The sequence below is a fragment of the Rhipicephalus microplus genome, chromosome 9, assembly GCF_043290135.1.
Source record: "Rhipicephalus microplus isolate Deutch F79 chromosome 9, USDA_Rmic, whole genome shotgun sequence".
Taxonomy (NCBI): domain Eukaryota; kingdom Metazoa; phylum Arthropoda; class Arachnida; order Ixodida; family Ixodidae; genus Rhipicephalus; species Rhipicephalus microplus.
In genome coordinates, this window is record NC_134708.1 from 7,612,639 (window position 1) to 7,639,950 (window position 27,312).

Sequence of the window (27,312 nt, forward strand, 5' to 3'; positions counted from 1 at the left end):
ATCTTCCACTCGAAAACCATTCCAAAAGCGCACACAGTGCAGCAACAGTGCAGTTAAAGAACTAATGAATACGCTGTTTCGAACACGTTCGAACTCTTAAAATAAAGTTGATGTTTTGGTAATTTTTGATCAATTTAAATATTTCAGATGCTTCAACACGTCTATTTGTGCACTTTACGGTTAAAGTAAAAGTAGCTAAAGTTTCTAAGATGGTAATATTGGCCCCCTAAATCTCAGAGGATTTATAATGTTCTCTATTTTCGCTAGGTGTCACTAAGCGCTATTCCGGAAACGGTTGTAGCCCTCGCGGGCCTCACTTCCGTCCCATGGCGGAGTGAGCGGAGAGCGAGTGATCTGTCAGGAGGAGCCGCGAGAGTTCTGTGGTGTTCTGTGCTTGCTGCAGACTGCAACAGCAGTAGTGAGTTTGTACTACAATTCGGCACTGGTGGGACTTGGGAAGTTCGTGCTCGCTAAGGGCCACAGCCCTGACATTTCTCCACCTATGTGGAAAGCAGGGGACTGCTCAGATGCGGAGTTCTACAGTGGGACAGGCCGGGTGTTGCTGCCGTGAGTGATGGATTTGCTGCCGCCGCACTCGGGACATCACCGGTCACGTCAGGGTAAGAAGCAACAGCCCGCCCTTCCACGTTACATCCGTTCGCTAGCAAGCCGTGGTAGATACCCGCGCTCGCAGGAGAGTGGTCAGCAGAGTGTCCCCGTCATTACTGTAGTTTCGTGGACCTCGCACGGTCGGTTCGGAAACGAGACGTGGTGCCCGTGCGCTAAATCGATTTCGGACAGCTGTAGCCGTTTTGGCCTTCGCCGTACTCAGCTGCCGCTCCTCTCGCTGCCTTCGCGCGTCGCGTTTCCTTCAGAGAATTGTTGGCTCAGCTGATGACTTCGCGATGCATAGCATACGCCTTGGCGTACGGCCAGCCGTGTTTACCCGCCGTAGGTTTCGCAAACGCCCGCATCTGTACAAACGTGCGGTTGCTCGATGCCTCGACGCTGGCGACGACTGTTGCCCCCCCCCCCCCCCCCTCCGTCTCTGTTCTCGAACGGTAGCGCCCAACTCTAATCAGAGGATTCACTTTCCGTAAAGGAAGCTCTGGCGCGATTACGCTCGAGCGGGAGTTGACGACCGCGCCTATCCCGGGTGAAAGCGCCCGCAGATAGTGGTGCGGAGATACTGCTCGAAGATAGCCACTTGAAGGGCCCCCCTCTGTGCTGTCCGCGCAGCGCGTCCCATCTCATCTAGTTTGGGGACTCCCCTGTGCTTCTCTCGGCTCACAAATCTCCTGACTCTTTAGGTCTGCAGCCGCCGTTGCAATGCAAATCTTAACTGGGGTAGCTTCTGATCTAAATTCTTGTGGTTCCTAGTTACGCGCTGTCCGAAATTAAACGATACACCGAAGGAGACTGTCACGCTACACTTGTTGCGTTGGGCTCTTTCTCGTTCGCGGGCTTTCAAAAGTAGAACTTCAAGCCGAATTCATTTACCAGCAGAGACAGCGTAGCGCGGGAGGGAAGGCGAAAACAAGCCCCTTACAAGCCTTTTTTTGCTAGGAACATGTCATTTTGTTAGTTTTTTTTGCATTGCCATGGATGCGTCAATCTACTAGTTGTTCATGCTTTCACACACGGATATGGGTGCATCTTAAGGTGCCCCAGAGGGCATAAGTTAGTGTGATGTTCCCCAGTTGTGACATTTCCTTTATGAAGAGGTGCGAGTAAGAGCATTTGGCTCTTGTGTTCTGTCTGTTATACTATGCTTGACTGCTTACAGTTGCAAACACACATGTTCTACTTGAGAATGTGCGGATGTTCAAAAGCCAATTGGTCGTTTTTTTGATCATCAATTAAAGAATCGACTGTTCCTGAGTGACGAAAGCACTTATGTTGTCTTTGAGAAGGGAAGGCCCATGCTAGTGGTGGCTCTTCCAAATGGTGCAGCAGTTACTCAGAGGCAACATATGATGGTGCTCAGCACTGCTGCCGAATAACATTAATTCCTTCAGTAATAATCCTTTGGATTCTAGCTGTAAATTTGGTCTCTAAATTTCGATCAACTAAATGACTATTTAGCATTCTCACTGTGTTCACTGCCCTTTCTTTTCTTTCTCTTTTACTTGCAGAGTTGCATTGCCTTTCTGTGTGTGCTGATATAGAAAAAACTCGCTCCTGCAACAGCCCGAATGGGGCTGCAGTATATAAAAAATAAAAGAAACAAATTAACATATGTTACTTCAATCCTTCAATATCTTTAAACTAACACAGCTGCTAATCCTCTGTTGTATTACTTTGTAGTAAGACGGTAAGTTGGGCCAGTTGGTTAGGATCCATCGTGAACTTACAGCGCAACACCAGAAAAAATACAGGACAGGGAAAAGAGAAAGAAAAGACGATGCTGGTCTTTTCAGCCCCGTCTTTTCTTTCTCTTTTGCTCCTTCCCTATCCTGTATTTTTTCTGGTGTTGCGCTGTAAGTAAGTTCACGATGGTATTACTTTAACTCGGAGGTTTACTAGGCTGTCAGTCATCTACAAGGCTTTACAAGTCATTTACTTGACTACATGTTTAGTTGTCAGTGACATGACAAGCATTTAAAAAATATATATGAATAAGCCCTTTCTAACGAAACAGACCGCATATATATTTTATTCTTCAACTCGTTTAGTTGTGATTAAGTATTTATGTCTTGACTCGAATAAATTTCACCATTACGAAAGGTGTATATTAAAGCATAATATGTAAAAGAATAACCATGTGTATATGCAGCTTGTACATATTCCCACTGAATTTTCTCACTGTCACCAAACAATGAGTTCAGTTGTATTGGAATATTGGAGAGAGTCACTATCTCTGTGTGGCCAAGTGGTACAAGCATACAGGAACTGGGCTGTTTGGAAATATGCTGGTCAAAAACGCTGTAGACGTGTTCAGACATGGTCGTTTTGGGCATTGTGAGGCAAAGCATATACTCTGCACTGCATGTGCTTGTTTGCCATAACTGTAGACCACTAGAACACCTTGGATAGCTTGGTCAGGCCATGAGCATTGCCTTGAAGACACGTTGTTGACAGATACTTAGAAGGAAAGTTAGCTGCCTGGCATTGCCCTTGTGACCACCCATTCGTTGTTCACAGGGGACGAATTTTGCGGGATTCTGTAATGGTGTACAGCACTGTGTGAAGTACTGCAATACCTTATTTGTTCTTCGAAGGATATGCTATTGCCTCTTTATAAGTGCCTCAAGTAATCTGTAAAGTGTTATGATTCAGGGCTGTGTGGTGGCCAAAAGTTTGGAACCAGTGCTGCAGATTATTGATCCTTGAAACATGTCTGTGAAGCCACACAAGCAAGAGCTGCAGCATTCTTGAACCTTTAGAACCGCCTTCATAAATTTCAACTCTGTTCTTTTCTGCAATAAAGATGATTGAATCTTTTGGCCACTAAGCTTTATAAATTCTGTGTGTGCACCTGGCAGTTGCCATGATCTGTACTGCATCTTAATTGCAAGCTGTTTTGTTTTGGTGTTTCATTTGCCCTTGTACCGGATCAAAGCTGCTCATTGTTTTAATTATTCTTTGAATTGTCATTAACTTTTATGGTTTGTGCATTTTTTTAGTTTGTTTTCTGAATACATATGACAATTTAGGATGCATCAGTGTATGCTTGGTGTCTTGCGTAATATACTTTACTTTTTTTACGTAAATTTATGTGAACCTGCAATTTTCATGTTTGCTCCTTTTCTGCACATGCCCCCCCCCCCCCCCCCCCTGCTATAATGCCTGTATGTGCAGTATTGGTATTAAATTAAAAAAAGAAAGAAACAAGCATTGCAAGCTGTCACAGGTATGCTGGCTGACTCGGCTGCTGCTTGCTGCACCTTTCTACCCGTCTCAACGCAGGACTCGGGGACCTCCCTTGGCTGGCAGGGTGGCAGCGGGCGCGTGTGCGTCGTGGTCAGTGATGGCAGCCTCGGTGCACGCCTGCTGCCCTACACCACTGCAGCCACGAGAGCGGAGGCTCTCTGCCCAAGCCGAGCTAGGTGCTGGGGCACATCCACGGCCACCCAGGCCACGCAGTCATGCAGCTGCTGAGCAGCAAACTCCCGGTGAGAAATCGTTCTGCAGTAGTTGTGCAGTAGCGCTCTTAGAAAAGTGCGGAAGTGATGTGCCAAACATTTCATTATTTAATATACATAAATAAAGGTCTTCGGCTTTCAAAGCTCTTTGAAAGAGTACTCACAGTTCTTGAGGCGTTCATCAAGAAAGATCAGTAAAGCAAAAAGTTGAGTGAGTTGGTGTTAGATCATGATAAGCAGAGGAGCGCAAGATTCGGCACATTAGGAAAGGGACAAAGACGACAAACTACTAGTAACTGAAATATTTTTGATCACGAAAACCTGTTTAAACTATCCTGCAATCTTGGGAACAAGTCAACTAAAAACTTTGTTCTCAGCATGCCAACGTCAAGTGAGATTTTAGAAAGGCTGTCTGCTAACCGGTGTCTGTGTCCTTCTTTTTCTTGTGTGCCGTATTTTCATTCCCCTCTGTTAATCAGTGATCAAAAAAGTCTTACGATGAGACAGTGATTACATGCATGCTTATAATCAATAATAAGAAATTTATTTATGCCTTAGTGGGCATTTTAAAGACACAGCAGCAGCTAAAGAAGATTCGATGAGTCCATAACTTTGCTTGCACCAGTGCAGCAAACACAGCCTTCAAGAGTAGGGTAAGAGCATTCGAACATCAGCCTTGTATCTACATTTGGGAGGTGGTAATATGGGAACAGTTTCACTCTTGTCTGTTTTTCATTCAGGAAGTGGATGGGACACACTGAAATCTACAAGAATACGGGTACTGCATCCATAGGAGGCGCCCCGCTGCGGTGGTCTAGTGGCTAAGGTACTCGGCTGCTGACCCGCAGGTCGCGGGTTCAAATCCCGGCTGCGGCGGCTGCATTTCCGATGGAGGCAGAAATGTCGTAGGTCCGTGTGCTCTGATTCGGGTGCACGTTAATGAACCCCAGGTTGTCAAAATTTCCGGAGTCCTCCACTACGGCGTCTCTCATAATCATATGGTGGTTTTGGGACGTTAAACCCCACAAATCAATCAATGCATCTATAGGAGGCCTAGGAAGTTGACTAAATTTTGCACTTGCATTGTACTGCTTTGTAGCAAGCTCATAGAAGCATAATTGAATGGGGTTATAATGTGGGCAACCTTTCTTACCATATTTCCTAAAAAAAGTGTATTCTGGCACAGTGCCAATGCCACTACACATCAATTTAGCCATTATGCCAAGCCATTGAATAGTGACATGCTTGCAATCGGTTTTATTACCCTTGTTGTTGCTTCAGGGGTACTAGTTTGCGCTGGGAAAATGTAACTAATTAACCACGTGGCTCGTATTTACGGATATCAAGGTTTCATTTCATATTTACTTCAGATGCTTGGTATACATGTTTAACTGGGGGATCATTTTAAAGGGACAAAAATCCTGACAAAGTGCTGATCATATGCATACACATTGAATGAATAACATAACAGAACAATCGTGGTTTTTCCAGTAATCAAGCCGTTAGACATACAAAAGGAGTGATCTCTTAGATGTCACTGCAGGGAGAACAGACCATTTTCTACACATTTTCTTCTTCTACACTCCAACCGTTGTCTGTTGCTGTGATTGACTATTACCACAAAGTGGATTCCGCATAGAATGGAAGTCGAATAGATCGAGAAGATTCCCTTGAAAAATCTTCTCAAGGCTATATTAGAAGATTTGGTTGCACATTGGAAGTGTGAGTTGCCAAACGTGGGGAGGTTTATGAAAATAATTTTTCTAATTGGTTAATTTTAGGAAGAAGAAATTTAGCAGTCCTGTTTGTATATACTGCATGCAGCATCAAAACTTGCTGAGGGGACCTTTGTTAAACATTGGAGATGTTTCCCTGCCAGCAGGCCTATGACGATAGTTAAAATTGCAAGGGTAAATGAATTAATATGCCGGGTGATAGACATTGTATGCAGAACGCACTGCAACATGTAACGTGCAGGCTATTATTCCATTGAGCCCAGTGCCTCTCAGAAGGGTATGGACAAGCTGGTAATAAAAATGGAACTAGAAAGTGCAAGCAGGACGGACTTGCTGACGATGGCACTTAATGGCCTTCCTCCTGTTTGCTCACTTTTGTTTTGCAAGGGTGCAAAAGTTCAGTCACAATTGTTGGTAAGCACTGTAGATTGGGCTTGACGGTGCGTTAAAACCATTTGTTGGCCAGCTTTACTTGTAAAAAAAAAATTTGTGGCGGCAATGTAATTCTGCTGTCTTCCGAACATACTTGGCCTAGGTTATCGTGGATACGATCATGTGCTGTAATTGTATTGCATCCTTTCCAAGAACTTTCACGATTTTGGTCCATTCATTCTGACAGCAAATATGGTTTTGCTGCAGATGATTGATATGTGGGGTTTAACGTCCCTAAACCACCATATGATTATGAGAGACGCCGTAGTGGAGGGCTCTGGAAATTTCGACCTCCTGGGGTTCTTTAACGTGCACCCAAATCTGAGCACACGGGCCTACAACATTTCCGCCTCCATCGGAAATGCAGCCGCCACAGCCGGGATTCGATCTTGCGACCTGCGTGTCAGCAGCCGAGTACCTTGGCCACTTGACCACCGCGGCGGGGTTGCTGCAAATGAGTCACTGCGTTTACACTGCCTGGTTGGAAATAATGCAGCTTTGCTCCGGCATCATTCTTCGCTTCTCTACAAAAGAGAATTTCCCCAACCAGAACAGGCTTAATTCTTTAGCACAAATCCGTGAAGCCTTGGACAAAGAAAGTGTTGTGCGCCCTTGTTTATCCGTGTCACCGATTTCGTAGAGAACGCGTGCCGGCGAATCCCAGCCGGCTTCGCGCGAGGTAGTGTCCCAGCGTGAATGCGATTAGCCGGTCGCCACTTGTCGCGGCAGAGGTGAATGCCTGCGCGTTAAAAAAAAGAACAAAAAGTGAGGAATAAAAGTACACTCGTCGCGGCCTCCGTTCTTTTCGACTTGCCGGACTTTCGAGCCTCGCAAATTCAGCGCGCGGCAGCTGCATCACCGCGCAGCGCGGTAGGGCTCTTTTCTTCTTTTCTTTTTTCCCCCATTTTTTTGCTCCACTATTGTTACGAGCGCGCTCTGTCGGCGCTTCTGCGCTGCGCTCGCGTTTGCTCGCTTCACGGCACGCGATTGTCGCTCCGCCGGCGGTAAGCAGGCACGCCGGCTCCTCGTATATAGTGCAAATGGCGTACTTATTTAATTTGTATTCTTTCTCTCTCTCTCTCCCTGGCCCGCTTGACGTTTCCCGGAGTGTCGACAAACGCGTGGCAAGCGCGTTTGCTGCTACCTCGTGGCGGAGGGCCGGCGGGAGCGCTGGACCGAAACGACGGCTTATTTCTCTCTCTCTCTCTTTTTCTTCTCTATAGCGTTTCCCGACTAGAAATGTGTAAGTTTTGGGGAGAGAAGGAAAACGAAAAGCTATGGAAGAACAAAAAACGAGCCGTCGTAAAACTGGGTACATCTCGCGCCGCTCGAGAAAAACCTTCGCTCTCCGTCCAGCGATCGCGCGCATTCTCGGGTTCGGCGATGACTTTTTGTTGTTGTTGTTGGCAGAAAAGGACCGATTATCCGGCGCCGGTCGCCGACAAACGAGCCTCCGGACTATCCGAATGGGCCGGAAGAGAGCAGTAACGATAACGTTCGAGCACGTGTGACCCCTAGCACACCTGTCTAATGGAGCGACAATCCGAGTGGTAACCGATCAACGACTCCGTGCGGCTTGTTTCGCCTCCGCGTGTTCAGCGTTTGCCGGCCAGGCGCACATGTATGTCGATCGCCTGGCGTGCTTCGGGCGAACTAGGCCGCGTGGCGCGAACCTAACGAGGCGTGCCTTTGGGTCGCCTTGCGCGCTTTTGCGCCGCAAATGACTCCCACAACGGTGCAGAAGAAAACGTTCCTGTTGGCCAGGGACCGTGAACCCATGCGCGCATCTGGAAGCACGCGAGCCTAGCACCCAAGTAGGCGTGGGAGGCACCGCAGTGCTGTAGGTCTGGCAGACTCCGTTCGTTCGTCTTTTTATGGTCACGAGAGAGAAACTGCGTGCGCGGGGCGATGTGCTTTGGACATGCAACCATGCATTTGGCGGGAGTCTAGGATCACGCGCTACCCTTTCCATCTCATCTTATAGTATTTAATTTAATGTCCCTGCTTGCATGCTCCCTAGTCCAGAATAGACGACAATGTCGCCAGCGTACCCCCACAGTGACGATGCAGAAATCAGCGATACAGTCGAAACCACTTATAACGATTCCGGTTTTAACAGTATATCGATTATAACAATGAGAACGTGCCGCGCCATCAACTTCAGAATGTTTTCTGTGGTGAAACAACTGGCTTACAGCGTGCTGCATTGTTGGTTATAATAAACACTGCCCTCTGGGTGTTTGTGCCGAAAGGTAATGGAACGCGAAATCCTCGAAATGGGAGGGAAAAAAAACGAGAAGTTCATGCTGCTTAACTCCCACCCACAACCCAACGTATATCAGCGCCCCTTCGGATTTGCGGTATGCTTCATTGTATGGCACTGGCGCATTGCAGCAAAGCCGGCTTTTGAAATACACCTAAGATGTGGGAGCTGTGGCGGTAAAAAGTAAGCGCTTCAAGGAGTTTCAGCATCCAACGCATTGTCATACATTGGTTCTATGTGGCTTGTGGTGGTCCTGTGAAACCGTCCGAATTTCCAAACATGTTCGAAAAATCGGTCAACCTTGCCACCAATTTGCATTTCTCATCCGATTTAGTTTCTCACAACAGCCTACCATTCCCCTATATTGCTATTTTCCGTCTAACCCGTTTATAGTAAATTATTGATTATAACAATGAAAATTTTGTGGCACTTGAGTATTGTGATAAGCGGGTTCAACTGTGTGTGTGCACGTGTGCACACACTTTTTTTTTAATGCGATAGCGTTAAAGAGCTTGTCTTGCAGAAATTTTGGCCTCATTGCTTCTGAGTGAAAAATCATCGTTGTTTGACTGGAAAATTCAGAAAGATGCAAATAAAATTAATAATAAAAATTTTGGGTCTGACTGAGGATCGAACCCAGGTAGTTTTTGGGAAAGCGGGTGTTCTACCAGGCAGCCACGCCTCTTCTTGTCAATACACTGAAAATAACTTCCTCTGCTTGGAAATGCAGGGAAAGTAACGCTCATGCTTTACGAGCACGCATGTCGTGTGTACATGCTTTGCAATACAACATGAAATATCGCCATAATAATGCGTGGTACAAGCGTACATTGCCATCGGGCATCAGGACATGGGATCGTCATAATCACTTCATAGTTTAAAGCCAGTCAAACACTACAAAAGGCACACTTGTTACTGCACCCTTAAGGCCACGTAGTGGGTACATAGCAAGTTCAAAAAGATTTCATACACTAGATTTTGAAGTACGCACCAGAAACAGAATATTATGATCACGTTCAACTCTTAAAAGTGAATCTAAAGGCTTCCCCCCTCCCTTTTTTTTTTTGACTGGTTCAATTACACAGCTTTTTGAACTGGCTGTTGTCATTCAGGCTGTTGCATTCACCTTAGAATGAAGCTTTCAGCTGCCGTGCTGCCCAAAAGCACTATTTGAAATACTGCAATGCACAACATCAATGTCGTTTCAAAAAAAGAATGTATCTACATGATAAAATTGGTGTCACGATCTATCTTCACTGTCCACCTCATTGGTACAGTAGTCACTGGGCTTGGCTGCTGACACAAGAGTCATTCCATCCGGGCTGTGGCTGTCACATTTAGAAAAAGGCAAAATTCTGGAGACTTGTGTGCTCTGAAATGGTAGTGTGCAGTACTCTTCAGTCCCTGTGACCCTAATTGGGGCCATTGCTTCGAGCAAGTGTAGTTAATTCTGAAGCAAATATTTTTTACCTGGAGCTTGACTTCCACGCATGCAAAACATTACTTTACCTTAGCTCAACGAGGAGGCACTCCATGTTGGTTATCTGTGATGCACGGCATACTTGAAAATGGCATTCCCTAGAAACATCACCTTCTTCGTCCTCATGGCGCGTGAATATAATTTTCTGTAGTTTTTTTTTACCCAGCATGTGTGACAGCACTGCTGAATATAATTGTAGTATATTTTGTGCATAATCTGTGTTCTGAATTTCAGTTTACAGCTGTATACACTAATTAAATTTGACTAAACAAACTCTGTTCGTAAAACTGATTAAATTTCACCAGTTTTCTTTCAGTGTTGATTCAAAATAAGTTTTTCTGGAGCTAAATAAAGAAGTTTGAAATAAATTCACATTCAATTGCCTTCTAGGGTCTGAGGAGTTCTGAGGTCTGAGGAACAAACAATGCTTAAAATTTTCAGAGCCTTCCACTATGACCTGCCTCATACTCATGTCATGGTTTTGCCACATAAAGCCCCAGATATTATTAATATCATCACTCTAACCTGAGTGTACTTAGTATGATATTTCTCAGCAATAAACTTAAACGCCAAGTTGTTTTTTTTGCATTGCATAGTTTTCTTACAATGAAAAACTGCTTTTTATTATCATATTGATTGTAATAACTTTGACAATTAATTATAGCCATCATGGTTTCAAAAGTTGCTCATATACATTGCACATATTTTGCTTTTGAAGGAGTCTTTTTTTACCCATGTAAGAGGATGGGAAATGTCTGTTGTGTCTTCATTTCTTTTTTTACTTTTTACGTGAAAATTTTCATTTATTCATCAATAGTTTTATGCCTAAACGTGCCTATGCTTTGTATCTTGCTTTCCAGGAGCACCCTTTTTTTTTTGTTTTTCCTGTTGATTCATACAACATGATTGTTTCATTTTGAACTGCTATGATGTCTAAAGTTTGTTCTGTACTTGATACTATCCACTCCTGCTTGACGCTTCACCTAGAGGGTAGCAGTTCTGTATACATAAAATGTACGACTGCAGGCCATGTGCCCAATGTCACCAAGTGCATGATGCTAACCCCAACGGCTGCAGGTGAGCAACGACGCAGTGCAGTGGAGCGTCTGGAGGAGACCAAGGCGCAGTATGTGAAGTCGGAGCGGGTGCTGGACAGCCGCCAGGGGCTGCGCAGTCGTCATTCCGAAGGAGCCTCGTTTGATCCACCATTGCTAGCGCGCTCGCCCTCGGCCTATGAGCTCGTCGAGCGCCTAAGGGCTTCACCGCCGGCCGCACTGCTTGCGCGAGCACCGTCGCTGAGACTCCGGCGAGCTCCATCACCACCCATGCGCGCCCGTGCATTGTCAGAGACGCAGGCGAGGCGGCTACTCCGGCCCACCAGGTGAGACAGGCCAGAGCCTGACAAATAACCCCTCTTGAGATGGAGTTTAGAATCGTAATAATTTGGCTCTGTTGGCTGTACGTCGAAAATGACTATAGCACTGGAAACGCACTCAGAAAAGAAGACTGGAGACGACGCACATGCACTATGTAGCACTCATATGTGGTGTGCTGCCTTCATTTGTTTGTGTTTCTTGTGGTGGAGAATGTTCATAGTATAAGAGAGGCGGTGAAACAACTTTCACTGAAAACGGCAAGTGTCAGTCACCCAGGGCGAACAGAACTTGCAAAGAGTGTATTGGGGAGAGTCGGGAGGATTGGGACGCTTTTTATAATTGTATCTTTAGTTTTGTTGTACTTGAACACAGTAAGATTTTTTATTCATAATACTAATACAGATACTATAATAAAGCTGCAGGACTTTTGCGATGCACTGGTTCCTGCGACTTCTGCTAGAGCTGTAGAGAAATAGCTTGTGATGGCTAAAATCTGTGTAAAATCTGTCTCAAAGCCGCTTCTGTGGTTGGAGTAGGATATCACTTGAGAGAAGTGGGATGTGTTTTCAGCGGCCATTATAAGCTAATAGTTCAACATCAAACATTAAACTGAGTTATTTCAAACTTTGCCACACCGATAGCCTTGAACACTGGCAGCTTTATCGCAATTTTAATAATAGGTAAAGTCCCCATATATTCATTAGGCGGAAAGTAGAATTGAGAGCTCTGTTATTAACGTCTCGGTGTCAGTACGCTGTTCCTTTGGAGCAGCGTACTGATGTTGCGATGTTATTGCAGTTCACGACTTTAGCAATGTAATGAATTCCAATTTTTCAAAATTTTAAAAACTGGCAAAAAAAACTTACCTTCTGTCACTTGAATATATTGATTGACCAATTGATTTCACAAATGTCATATCAGTCAATATCAAAACCTGGCATGTTTTTGTCAGACTCGTCAAAGGCAACAGCAAGTAAGTCTTCACTTGGAGAACAGAAATCCTTCAGCAAGTGCCATTTCATTTTTGGATTGGCTGTGGCAGCAGTTTTGACTGTATTGCACTTTTTTTTTACTGTTTTGCTGACATCTGTGAATTCATTTGTATGCTTCCCCAGTGTACTTGTAAGGACTTCTGTCTTCTTTTTTTTTGTGCTGTTGATGCTGTGTGAGTGTAGGATCAAGAGTAAGGGGACACTGTTTCCGTTTGTTCCTCAATTCAACTGTACCATTCCTCCCTAACTATGTTTCCCAAAGTAAAAAATTCAGTGGGTAAAGTTCAGTCATAATGCCTAAACCTTTTCTTTCCAAAATTGCAGCACTTATGCATGTTTTCAAAGAAAAATTTATATTAATGTCCAGAAAGCTGTTTAAATTTAAGAGCATTACAAATCAGGTAGTGAGAGAACTTACTTGAGAGAACTTACTTTGGGTGCATGAAAAATGCGACTAGCAGTTACAGAAAGCTCCATTCGTCGTAGACTCCAATCTTTTCAGCCACGCAGTTGGTATGTCAGCACCATCTACTCAGTAGTTGTCTGTCTTTCACGTAAATGCAAGAGAGATGAACGCACTGTCCCATTCCTTCAACTGTCCCAAACCTCCCAGTGTCTCTCTACAGTGAATACTTGTTATGGTTCTTGATACGTTTTTCAGGTTAATAAGTTTCATTTTTTTCTCCCCACCAGCCAATCTCTTTGATTGATACTATTTTTTACATAAAACGCTTCATTTTGCGGTTTCCATGAAAAACACGTCGCGATTCCCCTGTATTCCTAATTGAGGCCATTAAGCCCCTTTTCACACTCAACGTGTCATGTCATTCAGTGTGGGTGTGACTAAGTGTTAAGACCAGTGTTGTTGTTGCTACATGGACATGGTGAATGACATTCACAGCCTACAGCATTCACCCATAGAATGCATTTCCCAAACTCATGCAAGCACAATGTGTGTTCCTTCAATAAAACTTCGTTTGGGCTTAGTTGGTACATATTCCTGAAATAAAATTGACAACACAAACACACAGAAGGGAAAGCTGCCTTGGGAAAGCAGTTGATAGTTGGCGCCTGTGTGTGTCGTGTATTTTTCTACGTGGATTGTCTTGTATGTTTGTGCTATTAATTTCAGTTCACGACTTGTGTAATCTCGACTGCAGGTGCGTGACAAAGAATCACAAACCTGATAGCATATAGCAAAATCTAATCAATGTTGAGGTTCTTATTTACAGGATATTAAGGATGTAGCTTTGAGACCGTTATCATCTACCAGATTGAAGTGTACACAAAACATCCTTTCATACTTATATATGATCGTCAGACATCTCATCTGTGGCACTTTTCTATTTTGTGAGCAGAATTTTTGTTGCTAGCATAACGGGTCCTAAATAGGTCTATGAATCAGCTTCAGCATCACATCATAGGCATTATTATACCCATTTTATTCACAAGCTATCCCATAATGCAAACAGAAAGAAACCTTCGATTCAATATTCGACTCGTTTGTTTTTCTTATTATTTATGGTACTTGTGCTTGATGCGCAAATGTCATTCCCAGATGAAAACATGAGTGAAAAGTTTACTGTGCTTGTTTCACTGCTTGTGCATTTCTGAAGCCATGGTGCCCACTCATGTGTCGTGGTCATCTCATTTACAGCTGGAGCGCACTTGTTAATTGTAAGATTTATCTGCCACTTCTTTTAGTTGAACTTGTATAGCACATAAAACTGTTGCTCCTGAAGGTCATCATGAAAGAAAGATTTAGTTGATAGTCTGTTTGTGTTGTCTTGTTCTCGTCTCCTGTGTCTGTTTGCACATGCACCATCTTGTATGATGAATAGTACTTGCTAACTAGCTCAACTTTTTCATGCAATACTGAAAATCTTATCAAGCAGAATTGATAGCAGGAGCTGTGTAGCATTAGGGCCAGCGTAGGGGCTAGTTGGTTGTTCACAGGTGACAGTTGCGACGCGCTGAATTGCACACGAATCACGATCGTGTGTGTCCTACCTGTGCCTTCAGTGTGTCTTTTTTCATGTGCAATTCAGCGTGTCACAAGGGTCAACTGTGTAGCATTGCTGTAGTTAGCGCTGGACAGTTTTATAAAAGATGGCAAGCTATGCAATTCATGAAGCAAATTGAAAGTTGGTGATCACTAAGTTGACAAGATATCCATTTCAGAACTGACCAAGGCGTCCAGCACCAGCTGAGGCGGCTCATTGCTGGAGACACTCCGCCATCTCTCACTCAATCACGTGGGCTAACCGTGGTACACAAGAGCCTACCCGATCTCTCACCTTCCCGAACACGGCGTGCCAGCACGGAGCTTCGAGCGACGGTCGATCTGTATGGTGAGCCGTCTCCGGTTTACAGCAGAGACCGCTATTGCCGAAAGCCCCGGCCTTCGTCTGAGACGGTCGTGGGCCGTAGCCTCTCGTTCCGGCCCCTCGACCTTCCGAGCCGAAACTGCAGTCTAGGAGGAGAGGTGGTCCCTTCTTCTCGGCGGCCCGTTCTACGGTCCAAGTCCGACGTGGCACACCGTAGCCAGCCGGATTTGGGGCCGGGAGTTCGGGACGTGCAGCGGTCACTCCCCGACCGCTTCTTTGACACCCTGGGCTTGGATGCAAGCACGTGGCACAGCGTCCTCTCGCCGTCAACGGGGTCCGGATCGTCGCGCTACTTCGACAGCATCAGCTCTGCGGACTCGGTGGGTAGGTCGTGCAGCCTGGCCGGCAGCGACACGTCTTCGGTCGGTGGCGGCTTTGGTTGTGCTGAAGGTGGTGCGGGCCTGCGCAACCGAGACTTGGTAGACCACGGTCCGGCTGAGACGTCCATTGTGGAGAAGAACGCCAGGGTGATCAAGTGGCTGTTCAATTGCCGCAGGGCAGCCATTAGCTCCTGACCACCGTCGCCAAAGATTCAAGCTAGCGTTTGTCCCGGGGTAATGCGTGCAGTGTCTTATAGTTTTCCTGCAGTGTGGCTTTAAGAAGGGAGTTTTAAGTACTTGCAGCCAATGGTTTGGTAGCGTTCACATTAAGGAGAGGTTGCCTTGGATTAAGTACACTTGTTTTGTACAGTGTTTAAAATATCGCTTTATTTTTTAGTCTAACATTGCATGAACAGTTTTCGCGTTCACATATTAAAATGGGGCCTATCATAAAATGAATAGTTCGTGCAGCAGAGCCTCCGGTACTCACGGGTGAAGTGCTTCTGTTGTAACATTGTAAGGACCATAATGTCATCAACCCAAACTTAATATTTCTGTCTTCTATAAAAGATAGATAGATTTGTTTTCGTTGTTGTTGGTTACTTTAAGCACAGTGTATCTGTCTATTTTAGTGTTGCACGTGCATATTTACTTTTGCTTGTATAATATATTAGTAGACGTTCATGGTAGCATAATGAGAAGTTTGGCATTGGTACATCAAACATTGAGACCCTTCTGATTCTGATCTCACTACATCATGCCAAAAATCAGCCCACCGGAAGCATACTTTAATATTTGTGGCACTTCATTATGCACCAACGTTGCTGTACAATTCGGCTTGCTTCATTTGTGCAAACCCCTGTATTACGAGCGTTTGGCATACATTCCAGGCCCATAAGTACAATCATCGCCATAACATATCAGTCTACTCTGCTGTCACACTTCCTTTTCTGTCAACTTTTCTGTCCAAGTAAAGTGAGCTTTCGGTGTTTCGATGGCAAACCATTCTGATAGCTCTGTTATAGTATGACGAGTTGCTAGGGGACACCACTCTCAACAAACACTTAAGATTTGTTGTCATTTTTATAGCGTGGGTTTCAAGGCTTGAGGCCTTACGTTATGGCAAGCACAGGTTCTAGTCACCTGCTTTGGTTATCGTGAGTGAGGACCATTTTTCGTGATTTAATTCCACAGTGTGGGTACACTAAGCCCTCGCTGCTCCTAGATATTTCTTCAGAATATCTTCCGTCATGTGCATTGGCTTTCTCAAGAAGATGCTTTAAACAAATGAAAGAAATGAAAACCAGTAAGAAAATGAGTTTGCCTTATGTTTTTCTCTACCTTACATTCCTCTTCCTTCTGTAAGTGTGCCAACTCTCCAAGTTTTCTATTGTTTTGTAGCCTCTTGCTACTTGTTGTCAGGATGCCTTGCTTCCACTCTGATGCTGAGGTACACGAGATTTTTCCCATTTATCTCCGGGGACTTTTTTAGCTGTTAATCATTCAATACTTTCATGATGAAGTCTTTTCTTCCTACAAATGCTATGTGAAACTTGAATGTGTGTTAATTACAAGGAGCAATGTTTTCAACACATTTACACACACGGTTAAATGTAATAGATTTCTTCATAGGGTTTTTAACTAGTTTCTTTGAAGACACAATTGCTTTTGAAGAACTGATACCAATTTACATCGAGGCTTATGTTTAATGACGCACATTTAACTAATTTGTAGCTAAAGTGTACATTTCCTATACAAAGAAAATATTTGGCAAGGATTCTGAAAGCTGCCTTTTATAAGGACCAAATGGCCTGGTCAGTTTGGTTTTAAAAAATAGAGCTGTATATAGTTTTACATGTCAGCATCAAGGTATGATTATGAGGCACATAGCATTGATGTTAAATCCCTAAACAGAGGTTGTTTTGAGCCAACGTTTTCACTAGCGCACTTGTCTTCCTTGAGGCTAGAACAGAACAGTTCTGTTCTAGCCTCAAGGAAGACATGTTCGCTTGTCGAAATGACGCCGCGACACCACCCCTGTTTACGGATTTTTCATTGCAAGCTTCCACCTTCCCCTTCCTACTGTTGTTTGGACATAGCAATGATGAGGTTTCAAGTTAACTTTGGCAATGTTGCCTTGGTGAATGGCAGCATCAGTTGTCGTTCGTTGTGGCAGGAATACCAGATTGGTTTACCTAATAGTTCTTATCAGCTTCGTGGGGTACTATCACGAAAGCAACTGCTGCACATAATATAGTACAGTCGACTCCCGTTAATATGAAGTTCTCGGGTACCGCAAGAAACTTCTGATTAAGCAAAGTGCATGAAAAAATGCGCTTTTATTGCTTCAAACCTGGCAGTTCTCTAAGAAAACAGTTTGTCATTTTCTCCTGCCCAACCTGGCTGTGGCTAGCAAAGTTTCCAAGCACTACACATTTTCAAGTGCTTCTTCAGCATTGTCAACAAAATAGAAAAACCGTAGCGCAAGAACAGGTCCCACAGCAGCGCGTAGACCTTGATGGCGGTTCGTTTCTACGTCGTCGTCCACTAGCCGAACCATCTGCACAATTTTTGTGTTCGACCGCTAACAGCATGTGTGGACGTTGCTGTTCATGTCAAGGAATTTTTCAAAACAGTCATCACTAATATGAGCTCCAAAACTACCATCGTCGAGTTCACCTATTTGCACTTGATGAAATTTGAGAGCGAGTTAGGCTTAACTCCATACTTTGTGCGATATCTTGCTTGGCCGTGCTTCCCTGGTCAACTTTTTTCAAGGCTTTGGACTTTGGTCGTCAAGTCAAGCGTTGGGTAGGCGCCGCGAGTTTCCATTATCCAATGTCGCCACCAGAACACTCAAAATCCGCTGTGGAAGCACGTGCGAAATCAAGCAACACAGCCTTGGCGGGCTATTTGGTGTATCGCGCTTTGTTTGAACAGCGCAACTGGATGCAGGCGGAGTGGAACACACTAAAACACACACAGCGCTGTGTGTGTGTTTGAGCACTCTTTTCCGCCAGTGTCCAGTTGCGCTGTTCTAACTTCAACCAGACTTCAAACCAGCGCGCGACTGAAGCACTCGACACATCACTAGTTAGCCAATGCAATCCATGCGATGCCCCAGTGTTGACTAAACAAGATGGCCGCGTCATGAACCGTGGAGCTTCAGGCAGTGGGGATGACAAACACAGCACGGTCCGACAGCTGTCCTGGCAGTCTTAGTACATGAAAAATTCTCAATTTTATTGAGAAATTTTGTTCGCTTCGAGGATCTCAAATGAATTCTGATTAACCAACACTATGGGCTTGTAACTTCGAATTATCGAGTATTTTTTCCTATACGCGTGCATGCGAAATAGACGGCACCAGTTGTTGACTTCTAATTAACCAAAAATTCCACTTAAGTGACTTCGAATTATCGGGAGTCAACTGTACACTGATAATCAAATAGGCAAGCAGAAGGCATGTGCATAAATATTCTCTCTAAGTTGTCTTAAAGCACCCCATTCACGACAAGCAACTTTCAGTTGGAAGGATTGATTTCGCCCTGTGGGCCCAGTGCATGCTTCTAGTGTCATGCACAATAAGAGCATTCCAATTTGTCATTCCAACTGTACAATTCTCGCTTGCATTTTGCAACCTTTCCTATTGTAGGTAGCAAGTCCGGCATACTTCTGGTTAACGTCTGAGCAGTTATTTCCACTTGTATCTCGCTTCAAATTGGAGAGAGAAACAGTGGATCAACTTATTGACTGTACAGCTTCTCTGATCAGCACGAGCTAAATTAGCTTCGGCCTAAATTGTCCCATCTTAATGAGGAGGGGTATAATTGATTAATGCATAGTTAAATCTTATTATACTAAGTCTGAGTGGATTAGCTAACTACTTTAGGCTACGCATAATTATTCTTCGTCCAAGTGGCTAGGTGTTGGTATGTCATGCACCCCAATAGACAATGAGAGTGCCCTAGCTCCCCCCCCTCTCTCTGCCATCAAAATTTGGGTGACAGGGGGCATTTTACCAAAGATATTAAAAAGAAATAGGTTGGCAATCCTTTATCAAGAGGGCTTCCATCAAAAAAATATCCTGATGTCCTGCCTTAATTACCATGGCTCGGCTTAATTTGTGTGATCTCTTGTCCATCAAAGTTATGCATTCTACACTATACAAATCAACACACGTGTGGGAGAGAAGTGGAGGATGGAGAAAATGAAGCAAGTGCGTGCTGGTTTATGATGATGATAATTTCTGTTCACTACCGAATGCAACAAAAAGCTTAACAGGACACTAACGATTAAAAGATTTTTTGTGTGATAAGTACAACTTCACAGTCCCCAAAACACATTTTTTATTGCGAGGCTGCATTTAGTAAGCCAAAATATGTATGAAAAGAAAATGTGGGTGGCGATGCTACTTTGTGATTTCTGCACCAAACACCATGACGTCATCGAATTTGACTGTGTTGACCGAGTCCACTATAGTTTATAATTGCTCAAAATGAACTACATTGTTCTTTGTGAGTGCCATAGACCTGACATACGAAATTCTTGAAAATTTCATTGAGCCCACGTCGTGGAAATATGAAAAATACATTCCGAAACTCGTGACGTCACGTGCAGAGATTTGGACGCGATACTTTAAAAATCAAACTTGCGTTTTGATTTTGTGCTCTGATAATGAACTTATAATAGTGGAACTTGTGACATTTGACTTCTCAGAGTACAGTTTACCAATCATAAACAAAATCATTGTTTTCACTTCAGTGTCCCTTTAAACAGCTCCACTTCTCACTCCCTTCGGGAGCGTTTTATTAACGTATCACTCGAATTGTGACATGATGCTCGAGTGTTATAAACTAGTGTTCCCTAGTTGATCCAAACTAATCTGAAAAATTTCACCGTGCCACTTGTATTATTATAGCCCCTATGTTGTCTTTGTGCTTCATTTGCACACTATTCGAATAGTATCGAAAAGTGCTTCAGTAAAAATTGAAGTGAAGGCAGTGTCAGGTCCATCATATTCTTTACAATGCCCTGTCTGAAATGTCATTTTTTATTCTATTGCAATAATGAGCACAATGTGTCGCTCAGGCGCTACCTTACATTTTGCTTCGGGGTGGCTCTGAATGAGGGCTGCGCATCGACATCATGTAAAAAATAAAATGACTTACCATGTTTGCAGCCGCTTTAGGATTGCACACTTTTGATAGAAACAGCTGTGCATTGTTTCCTATGTCTACCAAAGGATTATTTTGGGACTGAACACTTTCCATAGCCACACTGCAGGAAAGGGCCACTGTGCGAGTTTCTTTTTGTAAAACGCTGTCTAGTCAGGCGCCCGGGCCTGTATGCAATGGCTGCTCTCCTTGTCTCTTCCGCAGGTATGTGGGCAGCTTTTCCTACACAACATACACCGGTGCTAGTATACAAAGATAGACTTTTTTGGGCTCTCACTCGCATTTCTCTAGGTCTTTCTCACCTATGTCATGCACTTTTCTGGCGTTTTAACATGTAGTTTTGAAGGAGCCCTGACACACTTTAGCACATAATTGTCGAATGAATTCATTAAAGGTGTTTATTGCTTTATGAATTGACTGCTGCAAAAATTTCTGGAATCTGTAAAGTAAGAGCCCACGCAGTTCCAGGGACTTGTCGAAAGGTTCAAGGGCTTTCAATTTTCAGTGAGCTCGCTGAAAGCTGTTTCGAAGTGGAGGGATGATAAAGGAGCACGCAGCTACCATCGTTCATGAGTGCGTGTTGTGACCTTGAGCACTCTATTTCCTTTTTCCTTTGAACGCATAGCTTACTTTAAGTGTATTCACTGGTACGCACGCTGACACGTCGCCCTATCCTGCAGCATCCATGTTAACTATGCAGCTCACGATGCTCAAATCAGCCAATGGCTGTGCAGCTGATTTTGAGAATGAATTGTAAATGCTAGGCCATATGCAGTGTTGTACTGTTTGGCTTACATGTTTTCAGGAGCATCAACCTCTGTTAGCCAGCAATTTTTGACCATGCTGATAAAGTGTTGCCGGGCCCTTTTGGGAGGACCATGAGGTGGTATCTAGATTAGCCGAAGAGTGATTTTAGTCCTGTCATAGCCTTGTCCACTTGTCACATCATCATGGATCTTCCTTTTTCTATGTGTGTTTTATTTGTGTGCAGGTATGAAATATTTGATGTACAAAGCCACAAGCACATGTTGATATTTCGGCGTCAAAGTTGGCATCAACTTGTCCAGCATCTGTTGCAGTACAGGTAAAATTGATGCAACTTGGTAGACAGCAGTTGCTTTTCAGCTAGAGTTGCTCCGTCAATTCCAGGATCATGCTATGCTGGATTAACCGAACAGGGCTTCATGGCGCAGACTTCTCAACATGCTTGTGGCTGTAGGGTTCTTTTATCATTTTATCTTGGCACTCTAGTTTTTTACCACTGCACTACATTAGTCAGGTTGGACGAGGAAGGATCACTGACCGGTGATGTCGAGCTTTTTGCGGTATTTCTGCTGTGGCTTTAGACTTTTGGAACCAGTGGCAGCAGAGAGTAAAAGCGAGAGGTATATTATTGATTTGAAATCTGAAGTGTTATATAGTAAATAATTTCAGGGTTCTGTTCGAGAGTTTGATCTGTCTGTTGTGGCTGATTAGGCTTTTTTTGTCTTTGTAAGGCAGGTCACTCCACTTTAACTTTAATATAGTCTGCAAGAATTGTTATAGCCTATATGGAATGCGCTGGCGCATGTCTGATACACCTTGTTAATGTGCTTTTTGTTTTTCTACGTGCTTATATTTTTTATGAAAGTATTAAGCAGATTTTTATTACAGTATCATCTTCTACGTATGAAGTTTGTTTGTCCGGAATCAGCTTTTGCTTTTTATATGCATGCATTTACTGCTTTCTGCACGCTCATTTGTGCGCTTTCTCTTTTCTGTTCTTCGTGGGCTGGTTGCGCTGTGTGTGTGATGGGCGAGGGACGAATAATTTTTGTCTTGCCCTTTGTCATGAAATCCTGCACGATCTGATGTGGGGACTCTAATGTACAGCAACAACACCATGGCCACACAGAACAAGTACTCTAAAATAGGCCAAAGTTTCTTCGAAGAGGCATCGACTTTATGCATGGCTGAAGGACAACGGCGTCCAGGGTTCAAGGTGTGATGTAGTCAGTGGCATCTGTGCCCTTCGTCTACAGTGCGTCATCCTTTTTTGTGGTCCTGTACCCCACAACTTTCAATGACTGCATGTGCTTCCGTGCCGTAGCTTAGAGGTTTTCCTGCAAGTGCTGGATGCTCATTATGTCGTTCTCTTCTCTGCCAGCCACTTCTACTGAGTAAGTTCATGCACTCTCATCATATTGTTGGTTTTTATTCCCACTGAAACAGTCCTCAATAGACTCAGTCTGGTTGGTCTGTGCCGCACTGTAAGTGAAATGGATTCAAGCTTGGCAGAAAAGACAAGCACACTGTCAGACTGTTCGCCATGCTTGCTGGCACCATCAACCAGCACTAGCTTCAGTTTGCACATCGGTGCTTGCGTTTCATTAAGGCCTTGATAATTAAGGATGCATTGACAAGATCAACCAGCACTAGCTTCAGTTTGCACATCGGTGCTTGCGTTTCATTAAGGCCTTGATTATTAAGGATGCATTGACAAGATTGTGTTCTAGAAATGACTGCTGCTTTCGAAAAAGCGAGCAGCTGTACAATAAATTTCATGGCTGTAGCTACCATGAAAATGTGGCAAATGTGCTTTCCAGCGTCACGCTCAGAACGAAGAACCATGCGGAAGTATGGTTAGGACCCAGCACTCAGTTTAGCAATTGTGGAGGCCCTAGAATATGCGACTTCCATCAATGGCTGATAGCCGAGGTTCTAGTCTGAAATGAGCCAGCTTCCATCACTCTAGCTGACAATGCCGCACTGCTTTTTGGAATCGTGTCCTCAGGGATGGGAGCCGAAATACAGACCCAGATCAGCCATGCTATAAAGAAGCGTTCAACCTTGTGCATACATATGCATCACTCGTATTGCTCACAGATTTGTCGTCCATCTAGGGACCCAATGCTCACAGTCGGGTGAACTATTTTGGCAAGCCATGTTACTGTAGGCTCACACATGCTCATCGTGTCGCTTTGACCATAGTGCATTGCGCCCGATCTGCACAGGATTGTGCTCCGGGTGAACACCAAGCTATTTTTGTTGGAATCATTTATATTCTATTGAAATATTGTTGCTCCAGCAATTTACCTGCAGAATTACTGTCGGCAGGAATTTTTTTGTCCCTTCTCGTCACGGAAAAAGGCATCATGTGTCAAACAATAATTGCAGCAGTTCACAACGAAACACTGAAAGTATGATGTGGTGCCCTAGTAGCATAGCAAATCCCACAGATTGCAAAAATTATCCTCAGTTCCTTCCGTTTTCAGCGTCTAAAATGCTCCTCACATTACAAAGTTCACATGGAGACTGATAGATGGAAGCACAATGCGATATGCATTGCTTATAAGTGCCTCAGATAGGCTGGCCAACGTTTCAATAGGTGGGCCTATGTTCATCAAAGGTGCTTCATAATCCTTGGCATGTCGGTTTTTTTTTAAAGGCTTGGTCAGGGTCATGATGTGATGTGGTATCACAGCCAGTATTTGTCAACCGTAAGAAAGAAAAAAAAAAGCAGCAAGAGAGGGAGTCAGGACGATCATTTTGCACTTTCAGATCAGAAGTACCATATGACGCGACTGGCCCTTTCAGAACTATGTTGTCAGTGATAATGAGGCACTTTTGATAGAAATAGGTCCACCTATCGAAATGTCAGCCTGCCCGTCTGAGCTGCTCAGAGAACTTGTGTATCACTTATAACTCATCTAGCCAAGTAACAGTTCCTGCATCTTCACTTGTGTTATGGCATATACTTTTTGGCAAAGGCTATAACAACATTCAGGGAACTTTAGTAGCAGTGTATACATCCGAGTTTCATCATTGCTGCTTAATTGTCCAGAACAAGTGTCAAGCGATTTAGTAGCACCTCATTGGTCTTCAAGCAGATTTTCCGGGCATTTTTCGGTTTTATTGTGCATGGTGTAGTGGTCTGTTGATGACTCGCGAAATTCTTAATGAAATCTCAAATTCTAACAGGTGCGCTATCCTGCAGGTCGTGGGATCGAATCCCGGCCATTGCTGCCCAGATTTAGGTGCAGGTTAAAAAACCTCAGATGGTCAAAATTTTTGGAGCCCTCCACTACAGTGTCTCTCGTAATTATATGTTGGTTTCGGGGCGTTAACTCTCCCCTCCCCCCAAAAAGAAACTAAACAAAAAAGAAGCACTGCTGAATTATCTCAACAGTAGCGAAAGCAGCACGCACTGCTGCCCATATCCTGTCCCCATTTGATTGTTTGACAGGGACTTGACAGAGAAAAACTATGTTTCTCATATTAGTAAACTGTTATTTCACTACACCAAAACTGCCATGCTTGCCTCAAGTAAATGCTTGGCAAGTGAGATAACATGCGAAAAGAAAATGCAGGTGGATATGCCTCCTCGAAATTCTCACACCAATCGCCATGATATCATGGACTTGGATGGCGTGCGCTAAGGCATACATTATTCATAAACGGTAAAAATGAATAGTATTTTCCTCCGAGGCGAACACAGACAGGACATCTCAGTTTTAGGAAATCTTTTTTTTTTGAGCCAGTGTCGTCAAAATATGAAATACTTTAAAATTTGTGACATCACGCGTGGAGGTTCCGGCTCAAAATTCAGAAGTGAAACTTTGACCTTGATTTTCTTCACTATTAGGGGACATAAAATGGCAATATTAATGCCATTACAGCTTTCAAAGTATAGTTAGTCAATCTAAACAGATTCTTAACAGATTCAGCAGTTCATTTTAGTGCCCCTTTAAGCAAATCATCCTTTAATAATGTTACGTGTCATCCGTAAGCTGTATGTAATAGCTGGTGTTTTATCAGTTCTGTTTTATGTTTTCACTGCAAGTTCCTTGTATCTTCAGCTGGTTAAGTTGAGTGTGTTCTTAATTCTTCTTGTTGTTTTGTTTAAGTAGTAAGGCAGGCAGATTCATCACCCATGAAACGGTCCTGTGCAGATCTTGGGCAGTTTTTGTATCAAGCTGTGTGAAGCTCTGTCATAGCTGTAGGATGTATTTATTGTTGTGAGCATCTGCCAATGATGCCAAGCTTCTTGAAAGTGGCTTGTTTTTTTTTTTTTTTTTAGTCTCAAGCAGTGCTTTTCATGCTGTCTCCATTTGTAAGCGTGTTGAGATGTTGCAAAGTTAACGCCCTATACTCTTGGAAGTTTCACATGTCTCGAAGTATACGTTTTCTCAAAACATGAGTAGCAACATTCGTTCTCAAACATGTATTTCTTACTCTGGTGCCCAGTTTGGTGGAGAAACTTCAGCTTGCGATTTGTTGATGCCTTCATCTTTGGATGACAAGTTTGCACCTCACGTGCACTAAAGAAATTGATTAGGCTTGTTGCACAAATGTGAAAACAGTTGTTAGACAAGTTTGGTTATTCTTTGTCTAGTGTTATATGAAAACACAGGAGGATACCTGGCTGCTTTGTGGCTTCAGCAGTGCAAAATAGAGGGGAATCTTGTTGATATGTTTTTCATAGGAACTTGAAAATAAAACGTATAATGCAGAAGTCATGTTAAAAAGGTTTAAAAAAAAAGAAGGAAGTCACGCATACTTATTCGGCAAATCAATTTTATTGAGCAACATTAAAGTATCTGGTTAATTTGTGCTGCAATTTCTTCTTTTCAATGTCTAGGACTAAATACTTCAAAAAAGTAACGACAGAAACTGTGGTTTCCTTCATCAATGTTCATGCTTAATGGAAACTTAAAATGAAGTTTGCAAGTATAGAATGTGAAGTGAATTGAAAGCACTGTAGGATTATTTTGTAAGTTGAAGATGTGCTAAAAAGAAAACTAAAGTTTTTAATTAAAGTGATTAAATCATTATTGGCATGTGGTTCACATTCTAAAGATACCATATTTTTATTCGACGTCAGAGATATCCTTTTAATGCCTAACATTCTCTTTAGATAACGAATACTATAGGAAAGCTTTCTAAATTTTATGTTTTGGTTCTGATGAATTGCTTACTGCACTGATGTTGCTAGTAGTCACACAACCTAAGTATTTTGCTGCATACCTTCATTGGCATATAAAGGTGTTAGAATGTACACGGGGATTCGGTGCTTGGGACATTGTCAAATCTTCCACGAGTGCAGGGCCCACAGGCAAGCCAAAATGTCTAGATAGGTGGCCTGAGCACCCCTTTTGGTGCATGTGGCGGGCACAGCAGAGTGGAGAATGCTTTTGTTTGTGTGTTCTTCAAACATGGACATGGCGTTTCACTTGTAGAAAGGTTGGAGTTGGATGTGTGTGTTTTGTAGCAGTCGACAAGGGAGGACCCATGTGGCAACGACATTTATCCTAGCCATGCTGCTGGTAAAGCCAGTGTCCATCGAATCGCTGCCCAATCTTTTTTTCTGGGTGGCAGAGAGTGTCTATCACAACTTGTTTGTACTCGAGTAGCGGCTATTCTTGAATAAAATTAGTGAATAATTTACTACTGGAAGTCTGTGTTACTTTGGCATATGACCTACGAGAACACACTAAAAAAATCTAGTTATTCAAAGAGTCCACTTATTTAAAACAGTCAACAAGGAGCTTCATACATAGCATTACTTGGCCATGAGGCAAGCCTTGCCATTTATGTGATCGCATATGATTCACTATCGCATGTTCTTCATATATATTCATGCAAGTTGTATACGATGCCACTGAAACAGTTGTGACGGCTTCAAAAAATTTGCATCATATAATTTAGTATATAGAACTAACAGGCAAAAAAAAAAAAAAGACAAGGAAAGTATAGGCGATGTTAACATCCCCTATCCTTTCCTCGTCTTTTTTTGTCTGTTCTCATAAATGATGTGTCTAACGAAAACGTAGCCCTTAAAATTCTCCTTGTGTCATTCATATTTATTCCCCTTATGGTAGAGATGATATCCATTTTTCAAACATTCATCAACTGTCATTTGTGTTCATCATGCATGCATGTCATTCCATGCTAATTTTGATATCAAGTTAAGGAAATGGTCACTAGAATGGTGACATCTTGTCATATATATCACGATATGCATGACTTTCATGACACACCGATGTTATGTCATGGCGATTTTTATAAGGGGTATAACCAGAAATT

General features: G+C 43.4%; 1 protein-coding gene across 1 annotated transcript; it reads left to right on the forward strand.

Moving 5' to 3' along the window:
- The first annotated feature begins 332 nt into the window (after positions 1-332).
- LOC119164833 (uncharacterized) lies at positions 333-26,673 on the forward strand. The gene is made up of 4 exons (XM_075873047.1): positions 333-620; positions 3,910-4,115; positions 11,074-11,377; positions 14,546-26,673. The coding sequence occupies exons 2-4, from the start codon at positions 3,971-3,973 to the stop codon at positions 15,264-15,266; spliced, it is 1,170 nt and encodes a 389-aa protein (XP_075729162.1). The 5' UTR covers positions 333-620; positions 3,910-3,970; the 3' UTR covers positions 15,267-26,673.
- Positions 26,674-27,312: the final 639 nt, after the last annotated feature.